The sequence below is a fragment of the Alternaria viburni genome (genome assembly GCF_023758015.1).
Source record: "Alternaria viburni strain BMP 2772 chromosome Unknown scaffold_1, whole genome shotgun sequence".
Taxonomy (NCBI): Eukaryota; Fungi; Ascomycota; class Dothideomycetes; order Pleosporales; family Pleosporaceae; genus Alternaria; species Alternaria viburni.
This window is the reverse complement of record NW_026055770.1, coordinates 118,336-143,739: the sequence shown is the minus strand read 5'-3', so window position 1 is coordinate 143,739 and position 25,404 is coordinate 118,336. Positions and strand designations below refer to the sequence as shown.

The 25,404-nt window shown below is 46.1% G+C and overlaps 7 protein-coding genes across 7 annotated transcripts; 4 read left to right on the top strand and 3 right to left on the bottom strand.

The window, feature by feature from the left end:
* Positions 1-235: 235 nt before the first annotated feature.
* Positions 236-5,205, top strand: J4E79_000053 (uncharacterized protein; the record flags this gene model as incomplete). Its single annotated transcript, XM_049348972.1, has 3 exons — positions 236-262; positions 317-3,305; positions 4,529-5,205. 3 exons carry the CDS (start codon positions 236-238, stop codon positions 5,203-5,205), a joined length of 3,693 nt encoding a protein of 1,230 aa, XP_049215759.1.
* A 576-nt stretch (positions 5,206-5,781) lies between these two features.
* Positions 5,782-7,655, bottom strand: J4E79_000052 (uncharacterized protein; the record flags this gene model as incomplete). The annotated part of the gene is made up of 4 exons (XM_049348971.1): positions 5,782-5,943; positions 5,997-6,415; positions 6,463-7,355; positions 7,402-7,655. 4 exons carry the CDS (start codon positions 7,653-7,655, stop codon positions 5,782-5,784), a joined length of 1,728 nt encoding a protein of 575 aa, XP_049215758.1.
* An 884-nt stretch (positions 7,656-8,539) lies between these two features.
* J4E79_000051 (uncharacterized protein) lies at positions 8,540-9,401 on the bottom strand (the record flags this gene model as incomplete). The annotated part of the gene is made up of 2 exons (XM_049348970.1): positions 8,540-8,625; positions 8,675-9,401. The coding sequence occupies 2 exons, from the start codon at positions 9,399-9,401 to the stop codon at positions 8,540-8,542; spliced, it is 813 nt and encodes a 270-aa protein (XP_049215757.1).
* A 306-nt stretch (positions 9,402-9,707) lies between these two features.
* On the top strand, positions 9,708-10,441 carry J4E79_000050 (uncharacterized protein; the record flags this gene model as incomplete). Its single annotated transcript, XM_049348969.1, has 2 exons — positions 9,708-9,868; positions 9,922-10,441. The coding sequence occupies 2 exons, from the start codon at positions 9,708-9,710 to the stop codon at positions 10,439-10,441; spliced, it is 681 nt and encodes a 226-aa protein (XP_049215756.1).
* A 1,133-nt stretch (positions 10,442-11,574) lies between these two features.
* J4E79_000049 (uncharacterized protein) lies at positions 11,575-12,849 on the top strand (the record flags this gene model as incomplete). Its single annotated transcript, XM_049348968.1, has 1 exon — positions 11,575-12,849. One exon carries the CDS (start codon positions 11,575-11,577, stop codon positions 12,847-12,849), a length of 1,275 nt encoding a protein of 424 aa, XP_049215755.1.
* A 740-nt stretch (positions 12,850-13,589) lies between these two features.
* Positions 13,590-16,298, top strand: J4E79_000048 (uncharacterized protein; the record flags this gene model as incomplete). The annotated part of the gene is made up of 3 exons (XM_049348967.1): positions 13,590-13,652; positions 13,704-15,071; positions 15,870-16,298. The coding sequence occupies 3 exons, from the start codon at positions 13,590-13,592 to the stop codon at positions 16,296-16,298; spliced, it is 1,860 nt and encodes a 619-aa protein (XP_049215754.1).
* Positions 16,299-16,338: 40 nt separating this feature from the next.
* On the bottom strand, positions 16,339-17,334 carry J4E79_000047 (uncharacterized protein; the record flags this gene model as incomplete). Its single annotated transcript, XM_049348966.1, has 1 exon — positions 16,339-17,334. One exon carries the CDS (start codon positions 17,332-17,334, stop codon positions 16,339-16,341), a length of 996 nt encoding a protein of 331 aa, XP_049215753.1.
* Between the last annotated feature and the right edge of the window lie 8,070 nt (positions 17,335-25,404).

The following is a 25,404-nucleotide window of genomic DNA, read 5'->3' as shown; positions in this document are numbered from 1 at the left end:
GCGCGGCAGTGGGGTCGTCGAGTAGCAGCGCGGTGATGGGCATGGGGCGGCGATGTTGAGGCCAACGTGCTCGTGGTCCGACTTTCTGAGCCGCGACGCGCTAACTACGCGACTGACGTCCGCCTGTCGGGACCGTGCTCCACCACGACCGCCCACTCCTGTACACCCAGCCCGAACACACGCACTCTCCGACACTACCAGCCCCTTGGCCTTGACGCCCATCTGGCCATGTCACATGGAGCGCCAACACACCTTCCTGCAGGTACGCTGTCTGCCCAGACCTCCCCACGTGCGCTGACCCCTCTCTCTCTCTTAGTTGAAGCAGCCGTGTGTCCAAGTCCTACAAGCCACGGCCACTCTCTCGCAGAGCCCAAGCGCTCCGAGGGAGCTGATCCACGCCCTCACCCGTCTGCTCACTAACCTCCAATCCATCACCTCCACACCTGGTCTCCTGGACGCTAAACTCACTGAGTACGCTTTCGTCTCTCTATCTCAGGTACTGCGGAATTCCCGACACGTCCCAGTTAGAGCGCTAGAGCTCTGCCTGGAATGCATCTCGACCTTGCTATCTGCTAACTGGGGAGGTGGCCTTGAGCCTGCGCTCTCTGGACAACTCCTCATCCTCTTCACCTTTCTCGCCAAACCTTCATCCGCCGAGAATGGCATCTCGGCCACCTCAGAGGAGCTACAGTCGCTCGCTCTCGGGTGCACATCCGAGTTGATGAGTGCGACGTCTCGTACCAAGCAGGGCAAAGAGGCCATGACGGCTGCGGCTAACATACCTGCCTTGGGCGAGGCTGTACTAGTCATGCTCGAACGTCTCACAGATAGCAACTCCAACACCGTCAAGCTGCAGTCCACTTGCGCCCTCAAACAAACTGTCGGCGCGATTGGCGATGACGATGCTCTTGCCAGCTTTCTGCCCAGGATAGTCTCGTCTTTGGCTAAAATATTGACTCCCCGTAGCAGTGTTCGACCCGGCTTTCGCGTTGTTGAGCAAGGCTTGGAAGTTCTTGCATCACTTCTTGTCCGTTTACTTGGCGATGCCCAGACCAAAGATTTGCCCGAGACACTACTGTCGGATGAGTCTGGCGGATGCACCACAATATCTCGATCACTCGCTTGGCTACAAGCAACTGCAACACAGATGAAGATTGCGCTTGCCAATATCTTCAGATTGAGGGATCATGATAAGCAAGAGGTACGGCAAGCGCTCTTGACTCTGTGTCTTTGCGTCGTAAGGGATTGTCGTACATCACTGTCTCTTTGCACAAGCATGGCTATCGAAACCATGGTCGATCTGGCAGGCCATGAGACCCCGGCCGACACCACTGAGGACAAACTCAAAAGACTGTTATCAGCAGACCAGAATCTCTCCGAACTTTTGCGCGAAAGTTTGCATGGTTGGATCGTCGCCTTGCCTAGATTGATGCGATCAAAAGACGACCGTACCCGCCATAAAATCGTACATCAGATATCAGTCTCGCTTCGCCTGTTCGATGAAGATCCAATGATTCTAGATGAGCGTCTGGCCGATAGTCTTCGGGATGGCGTGTCTGCAGTGTTTATCCATGGCAGGGGGCTCGAAGAAATAAACGACCGCAACACCAGTCTCGTCGCTGGTCGTACGCTGGTATTTAGCTCGACAGAGTCGTCTTCTTTCCCACTAATCAGCATGCAATTCAAAGGCCAGGAAGACATGATGAAGGGGTTTAAAGTATTAGTTCAAGAACTTGCGCGATCCAACTCTGCGTTGGCCGTTGCTCAGGGCCTGACCAATTCCGTCGATCTTGGGGCGCCCGAGATGCGCTTGGCGAGCTTCTGGCTCTCAGTCAATCTAGTAAGAGACATGGCATCAGTCAATCCATCTGTCGATGATTTCATGAATCTGGGAACGCCAAACCCGAGGGAGGAAGTCTTGGATGACTTGTACTCGCATTCTCTGTCATTGCTGAACCAGCGAACTGTGGACACCAACAGCCATTGGCATTTATATGCATTAGCGCTGGAGACGGTAGCTTTGCAGGCGAAGCGGTACAAGACCGAGTTTCGCCCTGAGTTGAGTGAAGTACTTTATCCGGTGCTGCATTACCTTGGCAGTTCCAACAGCGCACTACGCGAGCACGCCCTGATTTGTCTCAATATCGTAGCAGGGGCCTCGGGATACAAGGACGCAGGGGAGCTTGTTGTCAGTAATGTCGATTACATTGTCAACGCAATTGGCCTAAAGTTGGCATATGGCGATGTGTCGCCTCAAGCACCACAAGTCCTACTCATGATGATAAGGCTTTGTGGCCCACCTCTCCTACCTTACCTAGATGACTTGGTGGATAGTATTTTCAACGCCTTGGAGAGATATCATGGCTATCCTAAGCTTGTGGAGCTGCTTTTCAACGTCTTGAAAGGCATGACGGAACAAGGTGTCAAAGCACCACAACTTGCCGTGTCAGCCGACAATAAGAAAGAGGAACATGTGCATCTGAAGAGAACGGTCGTCATGAACGATGTCATCGAAGCAATTCAAAAGTTCGAGGTAGAGACACAAGAGCGGGAAGAGGAAGAGAAGCAAGCGTCAAGGGAGGCACTCCCACGAAAGCCCTGGAAAGTCGGAAAGACTTCAGAAGATACCGACTCCAATAGCACGGACGAGGAGAACGGTCGCCCGCCTCCCCCGCACACCGAGGAGTCTTCCCCTCCCGCCCCGCGTGCCTTTGCTATTCTCCTCAAAATCTCCGAGTTGACACAGCACTATCTCACCACCATGTCGCCTAACCTCCGGAACTCGCTTCTGTCCCTCCTTCGTACCACTATACCTGCTATTGCAGAACACGAGAACTCACTCCTGCCCCTCATTAATACGCTCTGGCCTGTATTACTACCTCGTCTACAAGATTCGGAAGCATACGTGGTATCAAATGCGCTCGATATTGTAGCATTGATGTGTGAACACGGAAAAGATTTCATGCGAACTAGGATCGATGATGCATGGAACATTACCAGGAAGGTCTACGAACGCACTAGACAGAACGACGACTGCAACAGGAAAGGCAGCTTCCAACCGATGTCGCTAGAGATCAAGGCTATCGGGACTGGTCTGACGAGGCTCGCCGTGGACTCGCAGCCTACGGCCGACTCTTCACCAATGGAGCTGTACGTTGAAACGCCTACACGGATGATCTGGAACAGTCTGACCGCCTTGCTATGCGCCATTGCGAAAAACGTAACGATGCGGGATGAGCGCTTCGAAGAAATGCTGGACATGCTGGACCCTGTGCTAGCGAGAGACGACGTACGCGGAGCTCTGGGTCACAGCAACGCCGACGCGATATGGTTGCGACTATACAAAAAGCGGCAGGGGACTGACAGAGGGAAGCATTCTAGGTCATTTGTATCAACAAAAGCACATGAGGTAGCAGGCAAAATACCCGTAGGCAAGCCCCACTGGCATTTCGTGCGAGCCTAAAGCGAAACGATGTCTGCACAGCCACGGATGTCTATCGAAGAGCTTTCCATTCGGCCAGGCGCGGCAGCAGCAACAGTGCAGTTGACCTGCAGTATTGAAGGATTCCCATGTAACCATACTGTTATCGTATATATGGAATAATTGGACGTTCAGATACCTTAGTACTAGTGCAAGCATTTCACCCGTCTGCCCCTCCATCTAGCATCGCATGCTCCTCGTTCTTCAATTTTCAATATTGCCCAGTCACTGTACCTTTGCTACTCGAGTGTCACGCTGTAGATTAGCTGTGAAGGGGATTCTTTCTCCGTTACTTATCGCTCACTGTTTGGTGCACTCTTCTATAGATCATGAAAATATAGAAAAGAACCCAAAATTGAGAGCATTTTGTACAATACATAGCCCAACTTTCGTCATAGTATCCGCCTCACATTTTGTCCATGTCTGATCACTCGTACATGTTCTCAAGGATGATAAAATGACTTTGCGGTCTTTTTTCCCCAGGCATTATACTAGCTGATGTACGCCTTTTGTCACAGCCAGATCTTTGGGTCTTCTGACTGCGCGCTCTTTACATGAAGCAACTCAGATATTCTACGTTGCACGTGTAACCTCGTATAACCACAAAGGTGCAACACGAGGGACCTTGCAGGAAGTATACCCTAGAGCAGAGGGACAGCAACGTAGTCTATCATACATAAGGTTGACGGCAGGACCGAAGTGGAATTCGTCAAATGAGTGTTCAAATTGTACAGCGCGCCAAGAATGTCGCAAGATGAGACTATTCGGAACCAGCCCGGGCCCCACAGACCAAGCTCAAGACCATAGCTACCAGCAACGCCGACTGTGACCAGCAAACCCACATCACCGCACCAAATCCAAACACACTGAACCCAAACACACTGCAATACGGCATCATCTCCAGGCGCACAGCACGTACTATCGTCTACTCCCAACAAGACGACAAGGCGCGAAGATGCCACCAGCCCGTAGGCACTCCCGTCGCGCTCAAGCGCGTCGCAAACCACACGTAGGCGGCCACGACGCAGTGCACTAACAAGCTACCAGCGACCCGCGCCGTCTCGTCCAAAGACCTCCCTCCTTCGGTCGAAGGCGCCTACTACCGCAAATGCATCGACCTCCGCCGCCGCATAACCGACATTGAAGAGAACAACGACGGCACGCGCCTGCGCATCACACGCCTGAACCGCGGCATCCAGAAGATGCGCCTCGAGCGCGCATTCCTGCTCGAGCAGCTGAACAAGCACATGGAGTACAATGTCGACGACAGCGATCGCAGCAGCAGCCCACCGCCCACCCCAACCGATAAGCCCTTGAGGAGCAAAAGGAGCCACAACAGGAAGGGCACGCCTCCTCTTGGTGGCAGCGCCGAGGGCCGACTGGGACTGGGCCCCCTGCCGCATGCCATCAACCCTATGAGCAGTGCGCAGAGTACACCAGACCCGTCGGGACGGCCCCAGAACAGCTACTTCGGTGCCATTGGCGCTGCCACGACGACCAGTCCACACACCGCTGTCAACGGCGCACCTCCTACACTTCCTCCCCTGCACGCGCTCCCGCCGCTGCACGCACAGCAGCCGCAACAGCAGCCACCCCCTCAGCGCGCCTACTTCGACCCGGCTTACGATGAACAGCGCCCGCCCGCGACCGACGCTGCGCCCCCTCCACCGCACAACGGTGATACCGACATGACAGATGCAGCTTTCACAGCCGTCAACCGCTAAGACTGCGAAGCCGGGCAGCCCCTTTTGACGGCAAGCGAGAACAGATGACAGTAACCAGGAACACCATGGGAGGGCAGCGAGGCGTTTGGGCTTCTCAGAGTTCTAGGTAGGGGGGGTATTGTAATTCTTCTTTTGTGTGTTAGTATACTTATCCACTGCCTGGTGCTGTGATTGTGAAGCGGGGCTTGAGTCTTCCAGGTATGCTCCCATGGCTTTTGGCATGTTGTTTGATCTTTCCTTCTTGCACGAGCGGTGTTGCACTCGTGTCACAATAGCACGTACATGAGCAAAGCAAAGTACACCTAGGATTTCCACTTGTGCTATCACCTTGACTAATTATTGCACGTGCAAGATGAAGTAGTGCGAACACCAATCTCAGCTTTCATTGACTTCAAGCCGTCACGATCGCACTTGGTACATGTCCCGACTCACCCACGTTTTGTTTTCCCGCACTCGAGCATTCACTCCCATCAAAAGTCTTCGTATGCAGACACAATGGGTTTCGCCCACCTCTTCCAGCCCGTGCTCCCCGCCTAGCATGATGCACATGGTCTGGTCGAGTATACCAATGCAGCTCTATTTCTCATCCGCATCCTTGTAGTGAACACCCTTGGCTGCTTCACACGGGTCGGGTGCATAGCCAATGGTGCAATGTTCCCAGTCCTCACTATCCACGAGTTCGCGCTTGAAGTTGAGAGCGTTGTAGATGTTTGCAAAGCGGAACTCGACGTACGAATGCTAGAGTGACCGTGTCAGTGTTATACAGACATGGGTCCGCACATGTTACTTACACCACGGGCGGTCTTTCCGCTCTTGATACGATCAACGTCGCGCTTGCTAACGCTCTTGCCCCGAGCGAGCTTCATAAGAGCCGCTTCGTTGTGCTCGTTAGTGCCGATAGCTCGCACGCAGCGTGACGCTTCGCCATCGATGCAGTTGCGGATGACATCGTTGATAGAGTTTGGTCCCTCAGCCTTCTCCACGAAGACAACTGCTTTCTTCATCTCGCCTACTATCTCGATTCCGTTTGCAGTGTCCTTGTGATACTTGTCGCATGCCTCGGGTGTAAGAAACTTGACAAGAGCGTTCGAGGAGCCCGGCTCTGGCATGGAAATGGACTCAAGCTTGCCACCCCATACAAGAGCCTGCAACTGGTTGATACTGGTAATCCCCCCAACACCCTTCAAGATGCACGTACGATGTGCAGCGGCTATGTCTTGTCAGTCTAAATTTCTGTCTGCACGGAAAAGGACTTACGATTCTCGCGCTTCTCCTGGGTCGGCCATCCCTTCATGCTATCCACTGGGTCCTTGGACATGGGCTTGCTGTTCTCAGAGCCCATCGCAACAGAAGGTGCTGGCGTCAAACGCGCTTCCACCGACGTGGTGGTAGGTTGCTCTGGCTTGGGCAGAACATCACGCATGGCGGCGACGATACCAGATACTTCAGTCAGTGTCTCCAAGGAGACGTACCCCTCGTCCACGAGCTTGGCACACAGCCGGAGAAAATCTCCATCCATATCCCCAAGCGTTTGTTTGATCGAGTCGGCTGTACGTGACTCCGGGCGCTTCTTCAATATCTTATTGAGATAGTTGGCGACTGCGAATGCTAGACGTGCCTTGAGAGCTTCGTTGCTTCCAGCATCTACCTTGGTGGTTGACGTGTATGAGTCGTGGAGCTTCCTTGACATGGCCTTGACGAGATATGCCGTGTTTCCCGTGCTGTTCGGAAGCGCCTGGATGTACTCAGTCGCCTTACGCATGTACTCACTCTCTAGCTTGTCTTGTCTCGGTTCTGCGGTCTTGCTACCGGGAGACTTCTGGATGCCTCCCTTCTCAGCCTCTGAATTATCCGTCTTGATCTTATCTGCCTTGGCCTCAGCAAGACGTGCACCAAACGAGAATGCAGTTTGGCCAGGTCTTGCTACCGTGGGACCTACGGGTGTGCGAGGCCCCAGAATGGTTTTGCTGTTAAGGCGAGCGTAAAGTGCATCCATTGCGGATTCTTCGTCCATGGCATCAGTTGTAGCTCTCACGACCTCCTTGGTGGACGGAACCACTTTCGATGTAGGAGCAGTCAAAGCAAGTGCTGCGCCCTCTTTGTGAAGGGGACCGGGCTTGGACGCTCTAGAGGTACTGGCGTTCGCTGGTCTGTACGCACATTAGTGGAGTCCAAGGATTAAGTAGTAATGCGAACCCTTCAACAGCCTGGGGCATGGTCTTGACTGAGCCTGGAGCTGGCGATGATGTCACTGACGGGGCGGGCGGTGCGAATCGCGACGGGGTCGTAGGAATTGGTCCCGCAGCCCCGACGATCTTGACGGCGTTCTTCTTGAGCTTCAACTTGCCAGCATAAGCTGCAGGTTGAACAGCGAGATTGCTGCGTGCATCACCAGATGCCCAACCGGACGAGGCAGCCGGCGGTGCGCTCATGTACCTCGAGCGATCCATGGTTATGGCTGAAGACGACAGTGGAGGTGGACTGGTGTGTCGTACGACTTCCTCTCGCGCGGGCGATACAGGTGGCGATATAAGGGAGAGCGCAGCCGGAGCAGACTTTCTTACAAGATCACTGCCCTCGTGCGCAGTGATTTTGATGTTGACGGTGTTGCTCGGAGTGGATGTCGCTGGGGAAAGGTTAGTGGAGCAGGGCGCGTGAGCAGGTGAGAGAGTCTGCACGTACCACTAATCCGCTTGTTCACCGTTATATTCGCGATACCCTCGATGCAGGCGTCGAGGCAGGATTGGTAGAGTTTGTCCTCGCTGTTACGTATACGAGGACGTGGATGGGGCTCGCCAGGCATGAGACAAGACGTGCTGCGTTGGCGTGGGCAACCGTTGGGAGGACGTCGGGTTACAGAGCAGGAGACAAAAACAGTCTGAGCGCCCACACGCGGTTGCCGTTCCTGGCGGTAGCCTACAGCCAATGAGACGGCAGTGATGAAGACGAAGCTGAATGCTGTGCAAGTGAGAATACTTGCACTCCACCTCGATACATTGCCGATATAGCGACGCAAGCTGGCCATACGGCTATCACTGTCGAGCAGGGAGCTCCTACCAGCAGTGCGGCATTAAAGCATGATTGTGTAGTCGCTTTGAGCCGAGGAGACAAGCGGCAGATGGTGAAGAAAATGCAGATAGTCTGTCAATATGACACAAGCTCATTTGCGTATGCTCAGACACGTCTCTTGGCTTGCAAATGAACACGAAAGAGCTTCACAGGTTGCATGTATCCAGACGGAAAGTGACTCGGTTGTGAAGTGAAGCTTAGCATTATGAGATTCATTTTACTTAGCTGGCACGACCAAACTGTCCGGAAGCTGCACAGTTGACGCTTACATGAAGGGTATCCAGACACGAGTTCTTGCCCTGTACACCTTGTACTCTTCGCCGAAGAACTCGATTAGATGTTTTTCTTCGTCTAGGATGGGTGAGCAGCTTGAATGGGGCCATGGGTGTGTAAGGCTTACGTGAAATGCGTGTCATGAAAAAATACCACAGCACGCCTGTGTATCCCAAGAAGCAGACAGTGTTACCCAGCATGACCTGTGTGCCGATGCCCCACCAGAAGAAACCGAAGTACGAGGGGTGACGGAAGTAGCGGTACAGTCCATGGGTCACCAATTCGTGCCCATCGCTCTTACGCGACTGCACTTGGTGGTTGAAGTTGGTACCCGCCTGCATCATCGCTGTGCTGCGCACAGCTTGTCCCACCACGACCATGCTTATGCCCAGCGCGATGACCCACGGCGGGTGGATTGTCGATTGGTAATCGGGAAAGAAAGACGAAGTCACCAGAGTCTCGATGAAGGCCATGGTATGGGCTTGTCGGTATTGGTCGCCGTTGGTGAGGAGGAACGAGGAGATGTACGCGACCGGGGTGTTGTACGCGGCCGTCGTGTAAAACTCGAGGAAGTGGAACATGGACAGCGCGCTGAGAAACATGAAAGGCCGCCATAGATGATTGCCGTCGTATGCTAGCAGAGCCGTACCGACGACGCCGAGAGTCATGGCGCATCCCAAGCAGAAAGCACGCACGGCGATGCCACAAAGCGAGCGCTTGCCGTGGGGAAAGAACTCGGGCGCGATGGCATGCTGGCTCCTAGCCGCCACAGTTGAGGCCTCAAGCTCGCGTGATGCATTTCCGTTGGGCGGGAGAATATCGACACCGGGGGATAGCGAGCCGTTCGGAGCCATGATGATGGCAGGCAGGTAGAGGTCAAGTACGGGGAGCTCGGGGGGCGAGGACGGGATGGACGATGGCGTTCAAGACATGGTTCTACCAAGGCGCAGAAGAAGGGGCCCTGCTGCACAACCCCGATCGCATGGCTTGCGGAGGCCGAACAATAGCAAGGCGTGAGCGACTATCCAGGACCGGCTGGCCTCGGGAACAGCCGAGGGCCTTGGCGCCCCGCGCATAGCTCCCGCGACCTGTGCTCCTTCACAACCGTCACACCGGCCTCGGTAGCATGCGCCGGGCAGCCAGCTTCCTGCATGCCAGCCATGGACATCTCGCAGAACAAGCAGCGTATGCTCTGCGGCGAGCTCTACCATGCCATGACGCCTGAGCTGACAGCAGAGCGCGCACGATGCAGGCAAGCTTGCAGACGCTTCAACGATGCCGGTGATGTACCGCGTCGCAGGCTAGTCCAACTGTTTCGAGAGTATGTGTGGCTGCTCGATTGCTTTTCGAGAGACGTCCTTATACTTTGCCTAGCATCATCCAAGACGAAACCCCTCTTCCACCACCAGCACCTACAACAGAAGAAGACGCCAAGCTGTTCGAGGCTGAACCATGGATTAACCCACCGGTTACTATGGACTATGGATATAATGTGCGTTTGGGCAAACATGTCTTTGTCAACTTCCACGCCGTCTTCCTCGACACCTGTCTTACTACTATTGGCGCACGCACACTCGTCGGTCCGAACGTCAACTTCTACTCAGCTACTCATCCTCTCGACCCAGCCATCCGGAACGGCCTTAGCGGGCCTGAGTTGGGCAAGGAGATCCACGTTGGCGAAGACTGCTGGATCGGTGGCAATGTTTGCATACTGCCTGGTGTTATGATTGGTAGAGGTAGCGTCGTAGGCGCAGGAAGCGTCGTTACGAAGAGCGTCCCAGAGTTTACAGTCGTCTCTGGCAATCCCGCTCGCATCATCCGCAAGATCGAGACCGAAATGGACTCTGAAAGCAATAGTCGCCATGCTGGCAGGCAGAACGACCTGCAGCACTGACTTGTATATCAGTCACCCTCGCAATGAGCTTCCCCTCGTTACGAGCGGCAGTTTCACAACTCTCAAATGGAGCATCACGAGTTCTCTCGGACTCCGAACTGCATTTGGAATGGCAATGTAAGAAGAGAAGGCTACAGTCGCATAAACCTCCCTACAAATCTCTGCTGCTCCTGCAACTGATACACCAGACCTTGTTACGCCGTGCTTTAGTGGACTCTAGCGCTTCTTGCCGCTTCCAGCTTCCCTCAGCATTTTCCAAACGGGGCGATGAATGATTGCACGCCTCTGAAGATCCTCTAAGATCTTAGATATTTGCAATACGGATACGATTATGAACAGATTCGACGCGAAACTTGTTTATCTTGACAGATTGTTTGCAACAAGCAATATCGTAAATCTTTTTGCTTACACATCTCTACAGTCTAATGAAGCATCATTGTGCGTACTCAAGGATCAAATCCACAGATACACAGCGCGATCAAGTCGTATGAGCACGCAACAGGAATTGGGCGACCTGAAGCCTGCCTGTGTCGATCTGGAACAATTGTGGGGCGTTTGGACTAAGGTTCAACACAAGATCTGATGATCGCCTGCAAGCTTCGGGCGCCAAGACCGACGAAACCTGTTCCCAGACGCTGTCAAAACAATGACATCGGCTTGCAAAACATCATTAACTAATCCAACTTACATGCACGACATGGCGTACCTTGCGAGACGTCCTGTTTGAGTTTAGGGCTGAACTTCGGCATCGCTCGCTTTGAGGGTCTCGGCAATTTGGAAGGCCATTTGGAAGCGCCTGATTCAAAATATGGCATACTTCGAAACTACGCCATTGAGCTAAGCGTGTGCTACCTGACTTGACGCCAAGGGCTGCGAGCCCTAGGGCTTGATCCCCAGACTGTTACGATGCATAGGCCTGCCCACCATCATGCCTTGACGGCAAGGCTTTCCGAAGTTGTAACAGAGGCGATACAAATACCACAGCTCCCATCATCCTGATAGTCTTCATCGGACTGGTTCCTCACTCACTACAGACTAATATTTTCCACTCTACAACCTCAGCATTCCATTCACTCTTTGATATCTCTACTCATAATCTTAGTCCACTCGACAGATCCGTTCTCACAGACAAAATGAAGTACATTTTCATTGCCTCGCTCCTTAGCTCTGCAGCTTACGCTGCCCCATTCGCCCAGGTGCAGGGCGGCAACGGTGGTAACGGCAATACTGCTGCCGCCACGACTGGTCAACAGACTACGAACCAGGGCGGCAATCAGCAACAACAGCAACAAGGAGCGCAGACCGGAAACCAGCAACAGCAAGGCACCACCAATGCCCCGACTGGACTTGGCGCTGGTATCCAAAATGGACAAACTCCCACTGCGAACGACCTCGCTACTGCGGTCTCCAATTGGATGGCCGATACCTCGATGGTTTCTAACTTCCTCAACACTGGAGCTAGCATCCAGAACAACGTTCAGTTCAAGCAGGCTGCCACCGTAGCCTTCAACGCCGAGGTCGATGAGCTCAACCACAAGGCCATCATTGACGCTGCTAACGGCGCGGACCCCAATGTCATTGCTGCCAACAGCACCCTCGCCACTGGCGGTTCTTTCCAGGATGTCGTCGACAAGCTTCAGCAGATGTCTGTTCAGGGAATGGCTGCCGCTGGTAACATCGACTTGATCAACCAGAACCGCTGCGTTAACGTCCTCCCCAACATTGATGCCTACATGGCCTCTACTGGATCTACCTCGCAGGCAGTTCGTCCCACTGTCTGCGACCAGACTGGCGTTGCTGGTGGTGTCCAGGGCACTGGCCCCACTCAGCCTGGTGCGCCAGCAGGTAGCCCCGCCGCTGCATTTGCCGCTGGTCAGGCTCTTGCTCAAGGAACTGGCAATGGTCAAGTCCAGAATACCGGAACAGCTGGTGGTGCTGCCGCCGGCAATACTGGCACCGCTACGAACAACGGACAAGCGCCTCAGCAAGGCGCCGGCATCTCCCCTACCAACGGACAAGCACCCCAGGGAACTACAGGTGTGCAGGCTCCCCAGCAGGGAGCTCAAGGTGCCGCCGGACAGCAGGTTCCACAACAAGGTCAACAAGCTGGACAACAAACGGGACAGCAGCAGGGACAGCAGAATGGACAACAGGCGACACCAAATGGTGGTAACCAGAACAATGGCAACCAACAGCAGGGAACCAAGGGTGCGGCTGCAGGACAGCAGTCTCAAGGCCAGACGCAAAACGGCGGTTCCCAGCAACAGGCAGGCAACGGTGCGGCTGCAGGCCAAGCATCTCAGGGTCAGACCCAGGCCGGAGGTAACCAGCCCCAACAGGCAGGTAATGGTGCTGGACAACAGTCCCAGGGCGGCAACGGTGGCAACAACAACAACAACAACAACTGAGCACTAGGCTTGGTACTTGATTGAGAAGATGATGTGAAGGATTAGCAAGGTGACGGCTATGTGCTGGCGACTAGCCAATCGGTCTTTTCTGTATATAAGAATAATGGTTGAAAGGGGGGATGACTGTGGGAGCCTGTATGTAAGAATGTATGAGGAAGGAAGGGATTATATGATATAGTTGTAGATATGCGATTTATGAGCCTGCCGCCCAGTCTTTCTGTTTTGGACTTGCATGCGATGGCACTGACTTGAAGATCAAGGTTTCGAAACCTCAGGCGTGAACGCGTGGATACCTGACGGTCGCGGAAAGAAGCCAGTGACGTGAACCGTGTCTTGGGTACGCCTGGGCCAGGGGCAAGTTGCGGTGGCTGCAGCACAGGTGAAACGATGTACCAAACATCAGGTGCTACAGGACCGGATAGCTTGATATATGCCAGAATGGGAGGGTGCGAGACGGACGAGGCGTCAGGCGCCTGTGCTGGTCACGACATGTCGGATGTTTGATGCCGTCTCTCACCGACTCCGGGGTTCTGAGGTGCTGACACGTGCGCAAGTCGCGTGACGTAGCGACATGAGAAGTGTGCGCTCGTTGCGGCAAGCAACATAGAGGCTGCAGCGGGCCGATGAAAGCGTGTGCTGGCATGCATATGCTACGGCGCCTTGTACCGTCGAGGCTCGCCAAGTGTGCAGTCTAGCTGAGAGTCAACCGCAGGCGCCTGACGAGCAGTTTGCGACGAACCATGGCCGAGGGCGAGGGCGCTGGCGGAGTCCAGGGCGACCTGGAAAAGGAACTGACGTGCTCGGTAAGTCGAGGAGCACGACGACGAGGCGGCTGCTAACTCGGCCATGGCCAGATCTGTACCGACGTGCTCTACCAGCCGCTCACGCTGCTCGACTGCCTGCACACCTTCTGCGGCGCCTGTCTGAAGGAGTGGTTTGCCTTCCAAGCCTCGACCGCCACGTCGATACACCCGTACACCTGCCCCTCGTGCCGGGCCTCGGTGCGCACCACACAGCCCAATGCCACCGTCACCACGCTGCTCGACATCTTCCTCAAGGCGAACCCCCAGAGCGGCAAAAGCGCCCAAGAGAAGCAGGCGGACCGCGACAGATACCGGCCAGGCGACAATGTGCTACCCAAGCTCAGGCGCCGGGATGAGCGCGATGACACCCATCAGCGCATGCTCGAGGCAGCTCAGCAGCCGAGTCTGAGGGACGCGGGCATCGCAAGCAGCAGGAGGGCCAGCCGGGAGCCTCGGAGAGAGCGCACAACAAGGGAGCGAAGCCGCAACGGGAGGCGGTCTGCCAGCCAAAATCCGCCCGGCGCATCCCCGTCCAGGGCCGTCATACCGCCCCGCGCCATCGAGCACCAGTCCAGCCTGCGCTCTCTGCTGAGCGCCTCGGACCTCGACGCAGAAGACGTCGACGAAGATCTCGTGCGCCAGGTGCTGGAGGAGCTGGTGTCCGAGGGCGTCGACCTGAACCAGATTGGCACTGCGCAGGAAGACGAGATCACCGAGAGGATAGCCGAGGCTGTGCGACGGCGGCAGGCAGAGCGACATGCTGAAAGACAGCGCGAGAGGAGGGAGAGGCGGGAGCGTCTGGACGACGAAGCTGCGCGCAGGAGAAGGCATGGACGTTCCGAGAGTGGCGCATCGACGCCCCAGACGGCAGTAGGACCCCCTATATCCAGACCTGCTCTCATCGACGCCGCAAATCGAGGCGGGCGGGCACCGCGCCAGCGATCGTCAAGCCAGGGCAGCTCTCGATCCGCCACGAGGGTAGAGCGCCCTACACCTGGCTCGGCTCCTGCAAATCCGGCGACCGGCGACCGTCATTCATCATCGGAGCTCGCTCGTCCAAGGCCACGTCGACAGTCCGACAATCAGCAGAGAAATAGGCTCGACGTTCGAGAGCAGTTCCGCATCAGTCTCCACACCAGCAACAACAATAACAACAATGAGACAGTGTCAAGTCCTAGCTCGCCCCAGAGCCTCGGCTTCGATCTGCCCAACAGCGGCAGTCCAACGACTTCTCTAGCTACAGTTGGCACTCCAGCTGTGCCCTTGTCTTCCTCTACTCCTGCCGTCACGCCTTTCCAGCCTCCTTCGGCTCGCCGTACTACCGACCCTACCACAGCCGAACTGCCACGCTCTTCTCACAGTACTACTCCCCCCTCGCTATCGCCTCCTGCTTTCCCTCGTTCCACCCCCGATCCGACCGTGAGCGAGACTCGATCGAGACAAGCTTCAAGCTCATCACTAGGTACTCCTGTCCTATATACAGAGCCCCATGTGGCATGCCAACGCTGTGGTAAAAACGACATACAGTACGAGCTTCACTACAATTGTCGACGCTGCGATGGTGGCGAGTACAACGTGTGTCTTCGCTGCTATCGTCTTGGCAGAGGATGCAAGCATTGGTACGGCTTTGGTTGGACTGCTTGGCCCCGGTATGAGCGCGAAGCACCAGAGGGTGGTTATCCGCCCTATCACGAGCATCCCCATATCCTGGTCGGGCACCGATATCGCAGACCCATGACGCCCTTGACGGAATCCACGACACCACCACATGTGCTCATGAGCGAGGATGACCCCAAGCAGAGGGTAGAAATTGGCGTCTTCTGCGATATGTGCAAGGCATACGCCAACGCCTGCTACTGGAAATGTGACTATTGCAACGACGGCGACTGGGGCTATTGCAATGATTGCGTTAATCAGGGGCATCACTGTACGCATCCTCTTGTTCCCGTTGCCCGCAAGACAAGAGACTCGCAGTCTGCTACTGACACAGTTCCCTCCGCGCCCTCTACGCCACGTCAGGATGGACATCTTGCTCCCCCAGACCTCGACGCAACACCCACAACCCCTCCGTTGACACCGAAATCCGCGTCTCTTATGCGAGGGCCAGGGTACTTTACCATTGCGAATTTCATCTTCCGCCCTCTCACCTTTACAACCTTGTGTAACATATGCAGTTACCCTATCCCACCATCAAACACACGCTATCACTGCCTCAAGTGTAACACTGGCGACTACGACATTTGCATGAGCTGCTACCACAAACTCGTCATCAGCGGTCGCATCACCAAAGAAGACGGCGTAAACGGATGGCGCAAGTGCCTCCGCAGCCATCGCATGTACATTGTAGGATTCGAAGACCGTGACGGCGCACAACGGCGCATGGTTGTCCGCGATCTAGTAGGCGGCTACGCACTGAAAGAAGAAGACGAAATGGCCAGAGTACAGCGGTACCCACCAGATGGCGGTATAGGCTTGAGATTACTGGCTAGATGGGGCTATCTGCCGGATGAAGGAGTAGAAGATGAATTATCCTTTCCTAGAGGAGCAGAGATAAGGGAAGCAGCTGATATCAATGGAGACTGGTATTGGGGTGTTTACTGTGGTGTTGGAAAACTGTTTCCTGCAAACCATGTCACATCTGTCTAAGTTTTATGCATAGATAGTCAGCTGCCGATGCTACACAGACTCACTGCGCAAACTTCCTCTTCAGCCAATCCTCCAACCGCTTCACCACCTCGGCAGGCTTCTCATACGTCGCCCAATGCGCCGCATCAATCATATCCGCTTGTTCCAATTGCGGCAACAAGCCCTTTTTAATACTCTCATACATGGCTTCGGGTCTGCACACCACATCCTCTCTGCATCCGATGTACAGCGTGGGTACATTGACAATCTCTCTCCCTTCAGGCAACTTGACATCGACTTGATGCTGCAGATTGCCTGTCATGGCTTTATACCAGCACACGGGCGCTTCGAACCCATCGCGCGCCATACGATCAAGGAACGCCTTCTTGAAAGCTGGGTCTTGCGCATAGGGTCGGAGAGAAAAGGTTGGTTCCTTTTGCCCGGAGAGTGTTTCACGCATGGTGTCGGGGGTGCAGAAGAACTCTTTCAATCCATCTTTGTCGTGCATCATGTTAAACATGGCCTCTATATCGCGGGATAGAAGTGCTGGTCCGTCAGGCGCGGTGAAGAGGTACCAGTACGATAGCGATGGGTAGCCAAAGATGTTGTTCATGAGGGCGTTTGCGGCGTCGAGATCGAAGGGTTTGCGACTTGGTGCCGTGTAGGCGACGTTCAGGTTGACCAAGCCGACAACGCGTTCGGGGTGGTAGTTGTACAGGCGGCTTGCGGCTGCGGAGCCCCAGTCGTGGCCGATTGAGATGCATTTTGGCGCTTGTTCAGCATTGAGGATTTCCACCATGTCGTTGGTCATATGGTCCCAGGTGTAGGCGGATGGGTCTGTGGGCTTGTCCGTTCCGTCGTAGCCCAGCATGTCGGGAATGATAACGGGGTGGTTTAGTGGTCGGAGAGAGCTAGCGACGTCTGCCCACATGGCGGCATGGTCGGGGAAGCCGTGTTGGAAGAGGAGGGTTGGGAGAGACGTGTTGCCAGAGCACGTGTAGTAGGTGTATGTGATGCCTCGGGAGGTTCTCAGGGTCTTCTTGGTGAAAGCGTCCATGGTTGATCTCAATGCAACGTACTTGAAATGGCTTGTTGTAATTGGTAAAGAAAGGGCAAGAGTCTTCTATGTATACCAGTGCCAAGTCTCGTTACATCTTGTCCCTCACAAATGGAGTCCATGTCGGCCGAATGTTGGTCTTTGCTAGGTAGGTACTACTACCCAACCGGAGTTTCCGTCGTAGCTACGTCCGTAGCGGCGTTGTCGGGTCTATAAATTTAGTGGGGTGCTCCGTAGAGTTGCATGAACTTGTCTAGGTTGAGGCAGTTGGCCGGACCGTGATGTGCAAGGACACGACCGCTAGGGAGGAAAGCGGCGGTCCCGGATCGTGCATGATATGGCCGGGCCTAAGATGGAGCTTGGATGATCGTTGTTTACGCCTCTCATTGCCGCGCGGTGGTTTGGGTGATTGCTGCTCGTGGCGGCTCTCCGATGCGCTGTCGGTCCGGTCTGCGCTCGGTATGGGTCGAATCTGAACGTGGAGGAAACCGCTGAGTTACGACAAGGGCTGCGCGAATACTGCCGGTTGAGCATTCCGACACGACAAAGCCGAGGGTTCTGGTTTGAATATTTGACTTTACGTCGCGGTGCGCTTAATCGCGCGTATAGCCTCAGACCGAGGAGATGCCTGCATAGTATCATAGCGGAGCATGGCTATTTGAGTCGTCGAGTGACATTTTGACGAGGTTCTGGCTCGAACGGGTCCATAAAATGTCCTTCGGATGTCCTTCGGGTGGCAAATACTGTGTCGAGGTGCGGAGCGAAGTACAAGCGGCAAACACGAGAGATATCAGCCAATAGCGTCAGAGCGCTGCACGCTCGCGGCGTACAGCACCTTACTTATCTTGCTGCGCGTTTATTATATAAATTATATATAATTACTAATTATTTTTTTTAGTATTAAAATTAGTAGTATAGTATTATAATATTACTTTTTAAATAAGTAAGTAGTAGCTAGTACTATAAAATAGTAAAAAGATTTAGTTAATAACTAAAGTTTAGTAGTAACTTAAATAGTTATAATAACTATAAGTAAGGTTTTAAAAGGCCTATAAGTAGTATAAGATTTTATTTTACTACTTTTATTTTAACTTTATTATAATTTCTAACCTATATACTATTATAAATATTAAGTTTATAATATATATTTTATATATAACTTAACTTACTTAGTTCTAAGCTATTTAAAATAGCTTAAAAACTAAAATAGTAAGCTAAAAAAACTTTATATATCTTACTACTAACTTTAGTAGTTAAAATTATTATATTATTATTTTTAGAGTTTACTATAGCTTTATTACTATAGATTTAGGTATATAAAAGTAGTAGTATATACTTATTACTTAGTACTTAGTACTTAGTATTTATTTATAATTTAATTATATTATTATAATATAGATATAACTATATAAATACTAATAATAATAATAATACTAGCTTATCTTTTTTTTTTCTTACTAATATACTTTACTAATCTACTTATTTATATTAATACTTACTATATTTATCTTTTTAGTTTTTTATTATTATTTTTTACTATATATTATTAAAGTTACTTATTATAAGCGTACACGCGCCTATATTAGTTAGCTAATTTAATCTAGAGTTATTTTAGAAAATAAAAAAAAAGTTTATATACTTATAGAGAGAAAAGCTTATACTTATAAAAAGATAGTCTAGACTTAATTATAGATATCTAAAAGGTTTTTAAATAATATATTATTTAAGCTAGCTATAAGAGTCTTACAGAGATTAGATAGTTAATATTATATTAAATTATAATATTATTATAGTAAGGCTTAAAAGAAGCACTTAGAAGTTAAATATATACACTATAGGTTATTAGGCTAACATAGGCCTAATACTTAAGAAACTAAACTATTATATATCTCTCTCTAAAAGCGCTTAAAGTTCTAACTAAGTAGATAAAAGAGAAAATCTATTACTATAACCTATCTAAGATAGTATTAATATATCTAAGAGCTTATTTTATAACGTCTATAACTATAAGCTAAGAACGTAGAATAGTAGAGAGTGTAATAAAGAAGAAGTAGAGTAAAGAATAAAAAGTATAGAAGAGAATGTTAGTAAGAGGTAATAAGTAGTAGAGCTCTTAGCAAACTAGAATACCTATATAGAGAACTCTAGACTAGGTAAGGCTAATAAGTTATAAGTAGAGTAGTAAACTACCTTATAGCCTATAGTAGCTATAGAGGTTAAAGTTAGGTAAAGATATATATTATAATTAGCCTAGTAAGCTATAGAAGCATTATAGCTAGGTAAGTTTTTAAATAACTAGCTAGTTCTTTCTAAGTATATAAAGTCTAGTAGCTAGAGTATAGTAATAATAAGCTTTCTATTATTATTATACGCGTAGAACGTATTATAAGGCCTTAGCTTACTAGAGTTCTACTTATAATAGTTATAGATAGACTTTTTATATCTATAAAGGTTATAATATAGCTACTAGTTATTACCTTAATTATTATCTACCTACTTAACTATATACTATAGGCACTTTTAATAGTATATATATAGATTAATAACGTTGCGCTATACGTAAGAGTTTAGAACTTAGGTAATAATATACTCTATAAGGCTTTTATTAGTAAAATAGACTTCTAGAGAATTAATATTACTAGTATATAGCTAATCTAGAAGAGTGTTATTTTTATAGAGCTATAGTAGCTATAAGTAGAAAGTAGAGAAAAGACTTTATAAGTTCTAAGAGAGATCTAATTTATAAGCTATATAATTAATTACTTAAGTAATTTAGTATAGGCTAAGGTTCTTATAATTAAGTAACTTAATAGGCCTTTCTATCTTAATATAATAAGTGTTAAGTATTACCTAGTTACTTACTTTAAACCTAAGTGCAAAGTAATAGTTTATATTAGTAAACTTACGTATCTTCTTATAGAACTAAAGAAGCTTCTTATAAAGAAAGTATTATATATTATTAATATACGTTACTAGCGTATCTATAGTATAGGTCTATAGTATTATAGTATAAGGTTAAATATATAAGAGTTTAAGCCTAGATCTTAGTTAATAGCTCTTTATAGCCTAGAATAGAGAAACTCTAGTTATAGCGCTAACTATAGAGTTAGCTTTAAACTTTATAAGAGAAAGTAGCTACGTCTAGTCTATTTAGAGATAGTTAATATAGAAGTATAGATATTACTTTAAGTTAGTATTTATATTCTTAGTCTAGCTATCTATTTCTAGATAGTAAGATATAAATAGCTTAGATACTATACTAACACATTTATAAAGTTATTACTAGAATATAAATATAAACTAGTAGCTTTAGTTAAAGATAAGTATACATAAGTACTTTTTCTCTCTCTATACGTACTCTATAAACTTATCTACTATAGTAAAAACTTTAAAATTTTCTATAGTAATAAACTTCTTCTTTTTAGAGAGATAGTCTATAATAACTATAATATATTAGTATAAGTAGCTATACTACTATAATAATAGCAAAGGTATAATAAAGTTAATAGAAATATTCTTCTAGTACTTCTTAGAAACTAGTAGTAAGTAGAGTAACCTATATTTTGCGCTATAATTAACTTTAGAGTAATAATATATTATATAGCTATTTATAAATTACGCTATAGTATTAGTTATACCTTACTAATAGTACTACTTACTAACTTACTAATAGATAGTTATCTATCTACTATATTCTTTAGAGAGGCTATTATAGATATACTTAATAACCTTTGTATAAAGTTTCTTACTAAAGAGTACTAGTAATTAGTTATTATAAAGAAAGAGCTATCTTTTATTACTAGCTTCTAAATTACTAAGTTTAAGGCGTAGACCTTTAATAATTAGATAGTAAAAGATATAGTAATTACTAGCTTTAAGAGCCTACTAGATAGCTATAAGACGCCTATTAGACTTATAGAGCTAAGTAATAACGTTCTCTAAGCTTATCTTATTAGCTTCTATAAGTACGTTATAGAGATTAGCTTTATTCTTTAAGAAGAACTTAGTAAGACTTAATAGGCACGTAGATAGAGTAGAGCCTTTATTAGTTTTATAAAGTATAGTAAGAAGTAAGAGAATATTATATTTATTATTCTCTAGGTAGATGCTAGCTAGACGCACTACTATATAACTACTACTATTCTACTAGTAATTTCTAAGAACAACCTAGTATTAGTATTAAACTTTATTATTATATATATTCTATAGTAAGTCTCTAGTATAATAGGTAAGACTATTAAGCTTAGTGCCTTACTTACTAGGTTAGTAAGTAATATAAAAGTTAAATTTCTCTAAGAACTTAAACTAGTAAGCCTAGTAATAATTTAGATAGCGTTTTATATAAAAGTACTCTAAACTATAGTAATTTATAAGAATTTACACTATATTATTAACGCTAGTAAGCTTAGAACGCTATTCTTTAAACGCACGTATAATAGCTAATAGCTTCTTATTATAGATCTTATAGTTATACTTAGTTAGCGTTATTTTTTTAGATATATAAGCTACTAGTTATATACTACTATCTTACTATATCTAGAAAAGAATTACTACATAGACGTAGTTAGAGGCATTAGTTTTAAGAATATACTTAAAGTTAAAGTTAAAATAGATAAGTATAATATTACTATAGAAGGCTTTTTTTAACGTAGTAAAAGCTCTAAAGGCCTCTAGAGTTATATAGAAGTTCTTAGAGTTACTTTATATTAGATAGATAAGAGGCTTTATAAGGTTAGAGAACTTATAAATAAAGTATTAATAGAAGTTAGTAAACTCTAGAAAGGCTTATACGTTCTTTAGCGTCTAAAGTAGCTTCTACTCTTATACTACTTAAATCTTCTCTAAGTCTATTTTAATACCTTTAGAGGTAATAATAAGGTCTAGAAACTTTATCTTTAACTTTATAAACTTAGACTTTAAAATATCTATAAGAAGTTTAGCGTCTACTAGGTAGGTAATAATACGTAGTAAATAGTTTTTATATTTCTTTAGAGTCTTACTAAAGATAATAACGTTGTCTAAATACGCTATATAGAATTTATCTAGGTACTTATAGAGTATATTATTAATATACGCTTAAAATATAGTAGAACTATTATATATACTAAATAGTATTATAGTATACTAATATAGTCTATAAAGCGTAATAAACGCTAAGAGATACTTATACTTTTCTTTAATATAAATCTTATTAAAAGTAGTAATAATATTAACTTTAGAGAAGTACTTTACCTTTAAAAGATAGGCTAATATATTCTAAATAAGTAGAGAAGCGTTATAGTTCTTAATAGTGTAAGTATTAAGCCTATAATAATTAATATAGATTTAGATTTCTCTACTAAGCTTCTTAATAATAAGAAGAGAGGCTACCTATTCTAAAGTTACTTATTTAATATAACTCTTCTAAAGTATATTATTAATATAGAGCTTTACTACTTAGGCTTTATTATAGAAGAGAGGCTATAGTTATTATAAGAAAGGCTTAGATAGCTATTCTATATTAGAGTCTAACTAAAGCTTAATCTTATAGTTAATATTATAGTAGTTAGATAGTATCTTCTTAGCTATCTTAGAGTTAAAGCTATAGAATATTAGATAAAGAATCTTAGGTAGCTTTATAAGAATCTCTTTCTTACTTAGTAATAGTTACTCTATCTTATTCTAAAACTTCTTAAAGTTCTTAGGTAGTACCTTAGCTTCTATAGCCTATAGATATTATTTATCTTACTATTTATTATTACTTATTATAGCTAAGTAATAGACCTTTTTTATTATTATAATAAGTATATCTTTTCTATAAGAGATAGAGGTAGCTACAACGTAGCTAGATATTATAGTAATATTAAGAAGTAGAGGTACTTTAGAATAGTAAGTAGTACTTATATTTAGAATATATTTTCTATAGTAACTACTTTAAGCAAGATAAAGCTTATAGTTTAAGATATATTAACGTAAGTAGTAGTTAGAGAAGAATATAAAGAATATTATTTTCTAATTAATCTAAGGTTAGTAAACCTAGAACTAGAGTATCTTTAGAATTATTTATACACTAAAGAGCTTTATAATATATACTATTACCTACTCTATATAGTTATTAAAAGTTATTATAACCTATATTATATATATTACCTCTATAACCTTAGTACTATTAGTAAGCTTAAAGGTAGCTAAGTTAGAGAGAAAGATAAGTATATAATAGTACGCGCGTGTATAAGCTTTATTAATAAAGAGAGAAGTATATTTAAAGTTACTTATAAGTTTAGTATATTATAGAGGTAAAGAAGTATAAAGAGAAGATATTATTTTTTTAAAGACTAGTTATTTGCCTACTAAGAGTTAGTATAAGTTACTATAGATAGTAGTAGCTATAATAGAGGATATATAAATTTTATTCTAGGCAGCTTATTCTAGAAAAGTAATATAGTTCTAGATAGCTTTTAAGGTAGAGTCTAGGTCTTTATTATAGTCTTCTATATATAAAGAAGAAATATAAGAAGATAGAGTAATTAGAGTAATATTAGACTTAATAAAGATAGATAGTATAATAGGCTTATACTATAGAGGTCTCTAGAGGCAATAATTACTAGAGACTAGTAGTTTTCTACACTAGGTAAAGTTAGCTTAGATAAAAGTAAGAGAAGCTAGGTATTAACTACGTTAACCTAGACTAATACCTTAGAGATAAGTATACTAGCAATATAATAGGCTTTATTAAAAGTAGTAAGAACTTTCTTAAAATAGTTTATAAATATAGATAACTATAAGTTCTTATAAAAAGCGTTAGAGTTATTAGGCTTATAGCTAGCCTTAGTACACTTATAGTATTATTCTATATTACGTAGAATCTAGGTATTAATAAGTTTATAACTAGAGTAAGCTTTAGTAATAATATTATAAGGTCTACTATTACTAGAGCTAGGCACTACTATAATAGCGTTATTATAGCTATAGTTATCTTCTCTACTTCTACTACTACTACTACTACTACTACTAGTGTTACTAGCGTAAGAAGTTAATATAGTAGCCTTTAGATAAAGTGTAGTATTTATCTACTTAAGATATTAGAGCTTCTTACTAAAAGCTTTAAAGTCTTTAGCGTAGACTTTATAGTCTATAATATACTTAATATAAGTATACTAATAAGTAGATAGCTTCTTATAGATATAAAGAATCTTCTCTTTATTATTCTACTTAAAAGTAGTAACGCTAGTCTTAAAGTAGGTAAGAAAGGCACTAATATTCTTATCTAACTTTATTTAGGCCTCTTTATTATAGAAAGTATATACTACTAAATAGTAGTTTAGGTAACTATAGACTAAGTCTAGAATATTCTAAACCTATTAGATAGACGTAAATTCTTTATTATTAACTAGCTAACTATCTTATACTATAGTCTAGGCGTTACTAGTAATATATATACAAAGGTAATTAAGTTATAGAGTATTATTACTATTATATATAGTTATAAAGGCTTAGAACTAGCTCTCTATATTAAGCTTCTATTTATAATAGTTATCTAGCTTTATACTAACACTACTAGCAAAGATAGCTAGCTTAGGCTATTTAGAGTAATAACTAATAAAGATAGTTAATACTACTATAATAGTTAATAGAGCTAGTAATAGAGCTAGCTTATAGTCTTATTAAGAAGCGCGTTTATAACTAGAGCAAGAAGTGTTAGAAAAACTATTAGAGTTGTTACTAGACTTAGAATTATCTAGGTCTAAGCCTACTAGTTAAGTAGTGTAGGTAAGATTAGTAAAGTAAGTAATCTCTTAACGCGTAGTAGTGTACTTCTTATACTTTATATTATAAGTAGCTTTATAGATATTTTTACGCTTTATAGCCTTATCTATATATTAAAAAGTATTAGTAATACGCTACTCTTATTTCTAGAAGAACTAATAAGATTTACTCTAGATCTATTACGCTTACTCTATTAAACTAGTGCACTTACTATTAGACTAGATAAGAAGGTTACGTAGGTCTTTAGCTAACTTAAGAGTATTAGCTACTTTAATATAGAGAAAGTAGTTTATATTACACTTATTAACTAGGTCTTCTCTAACT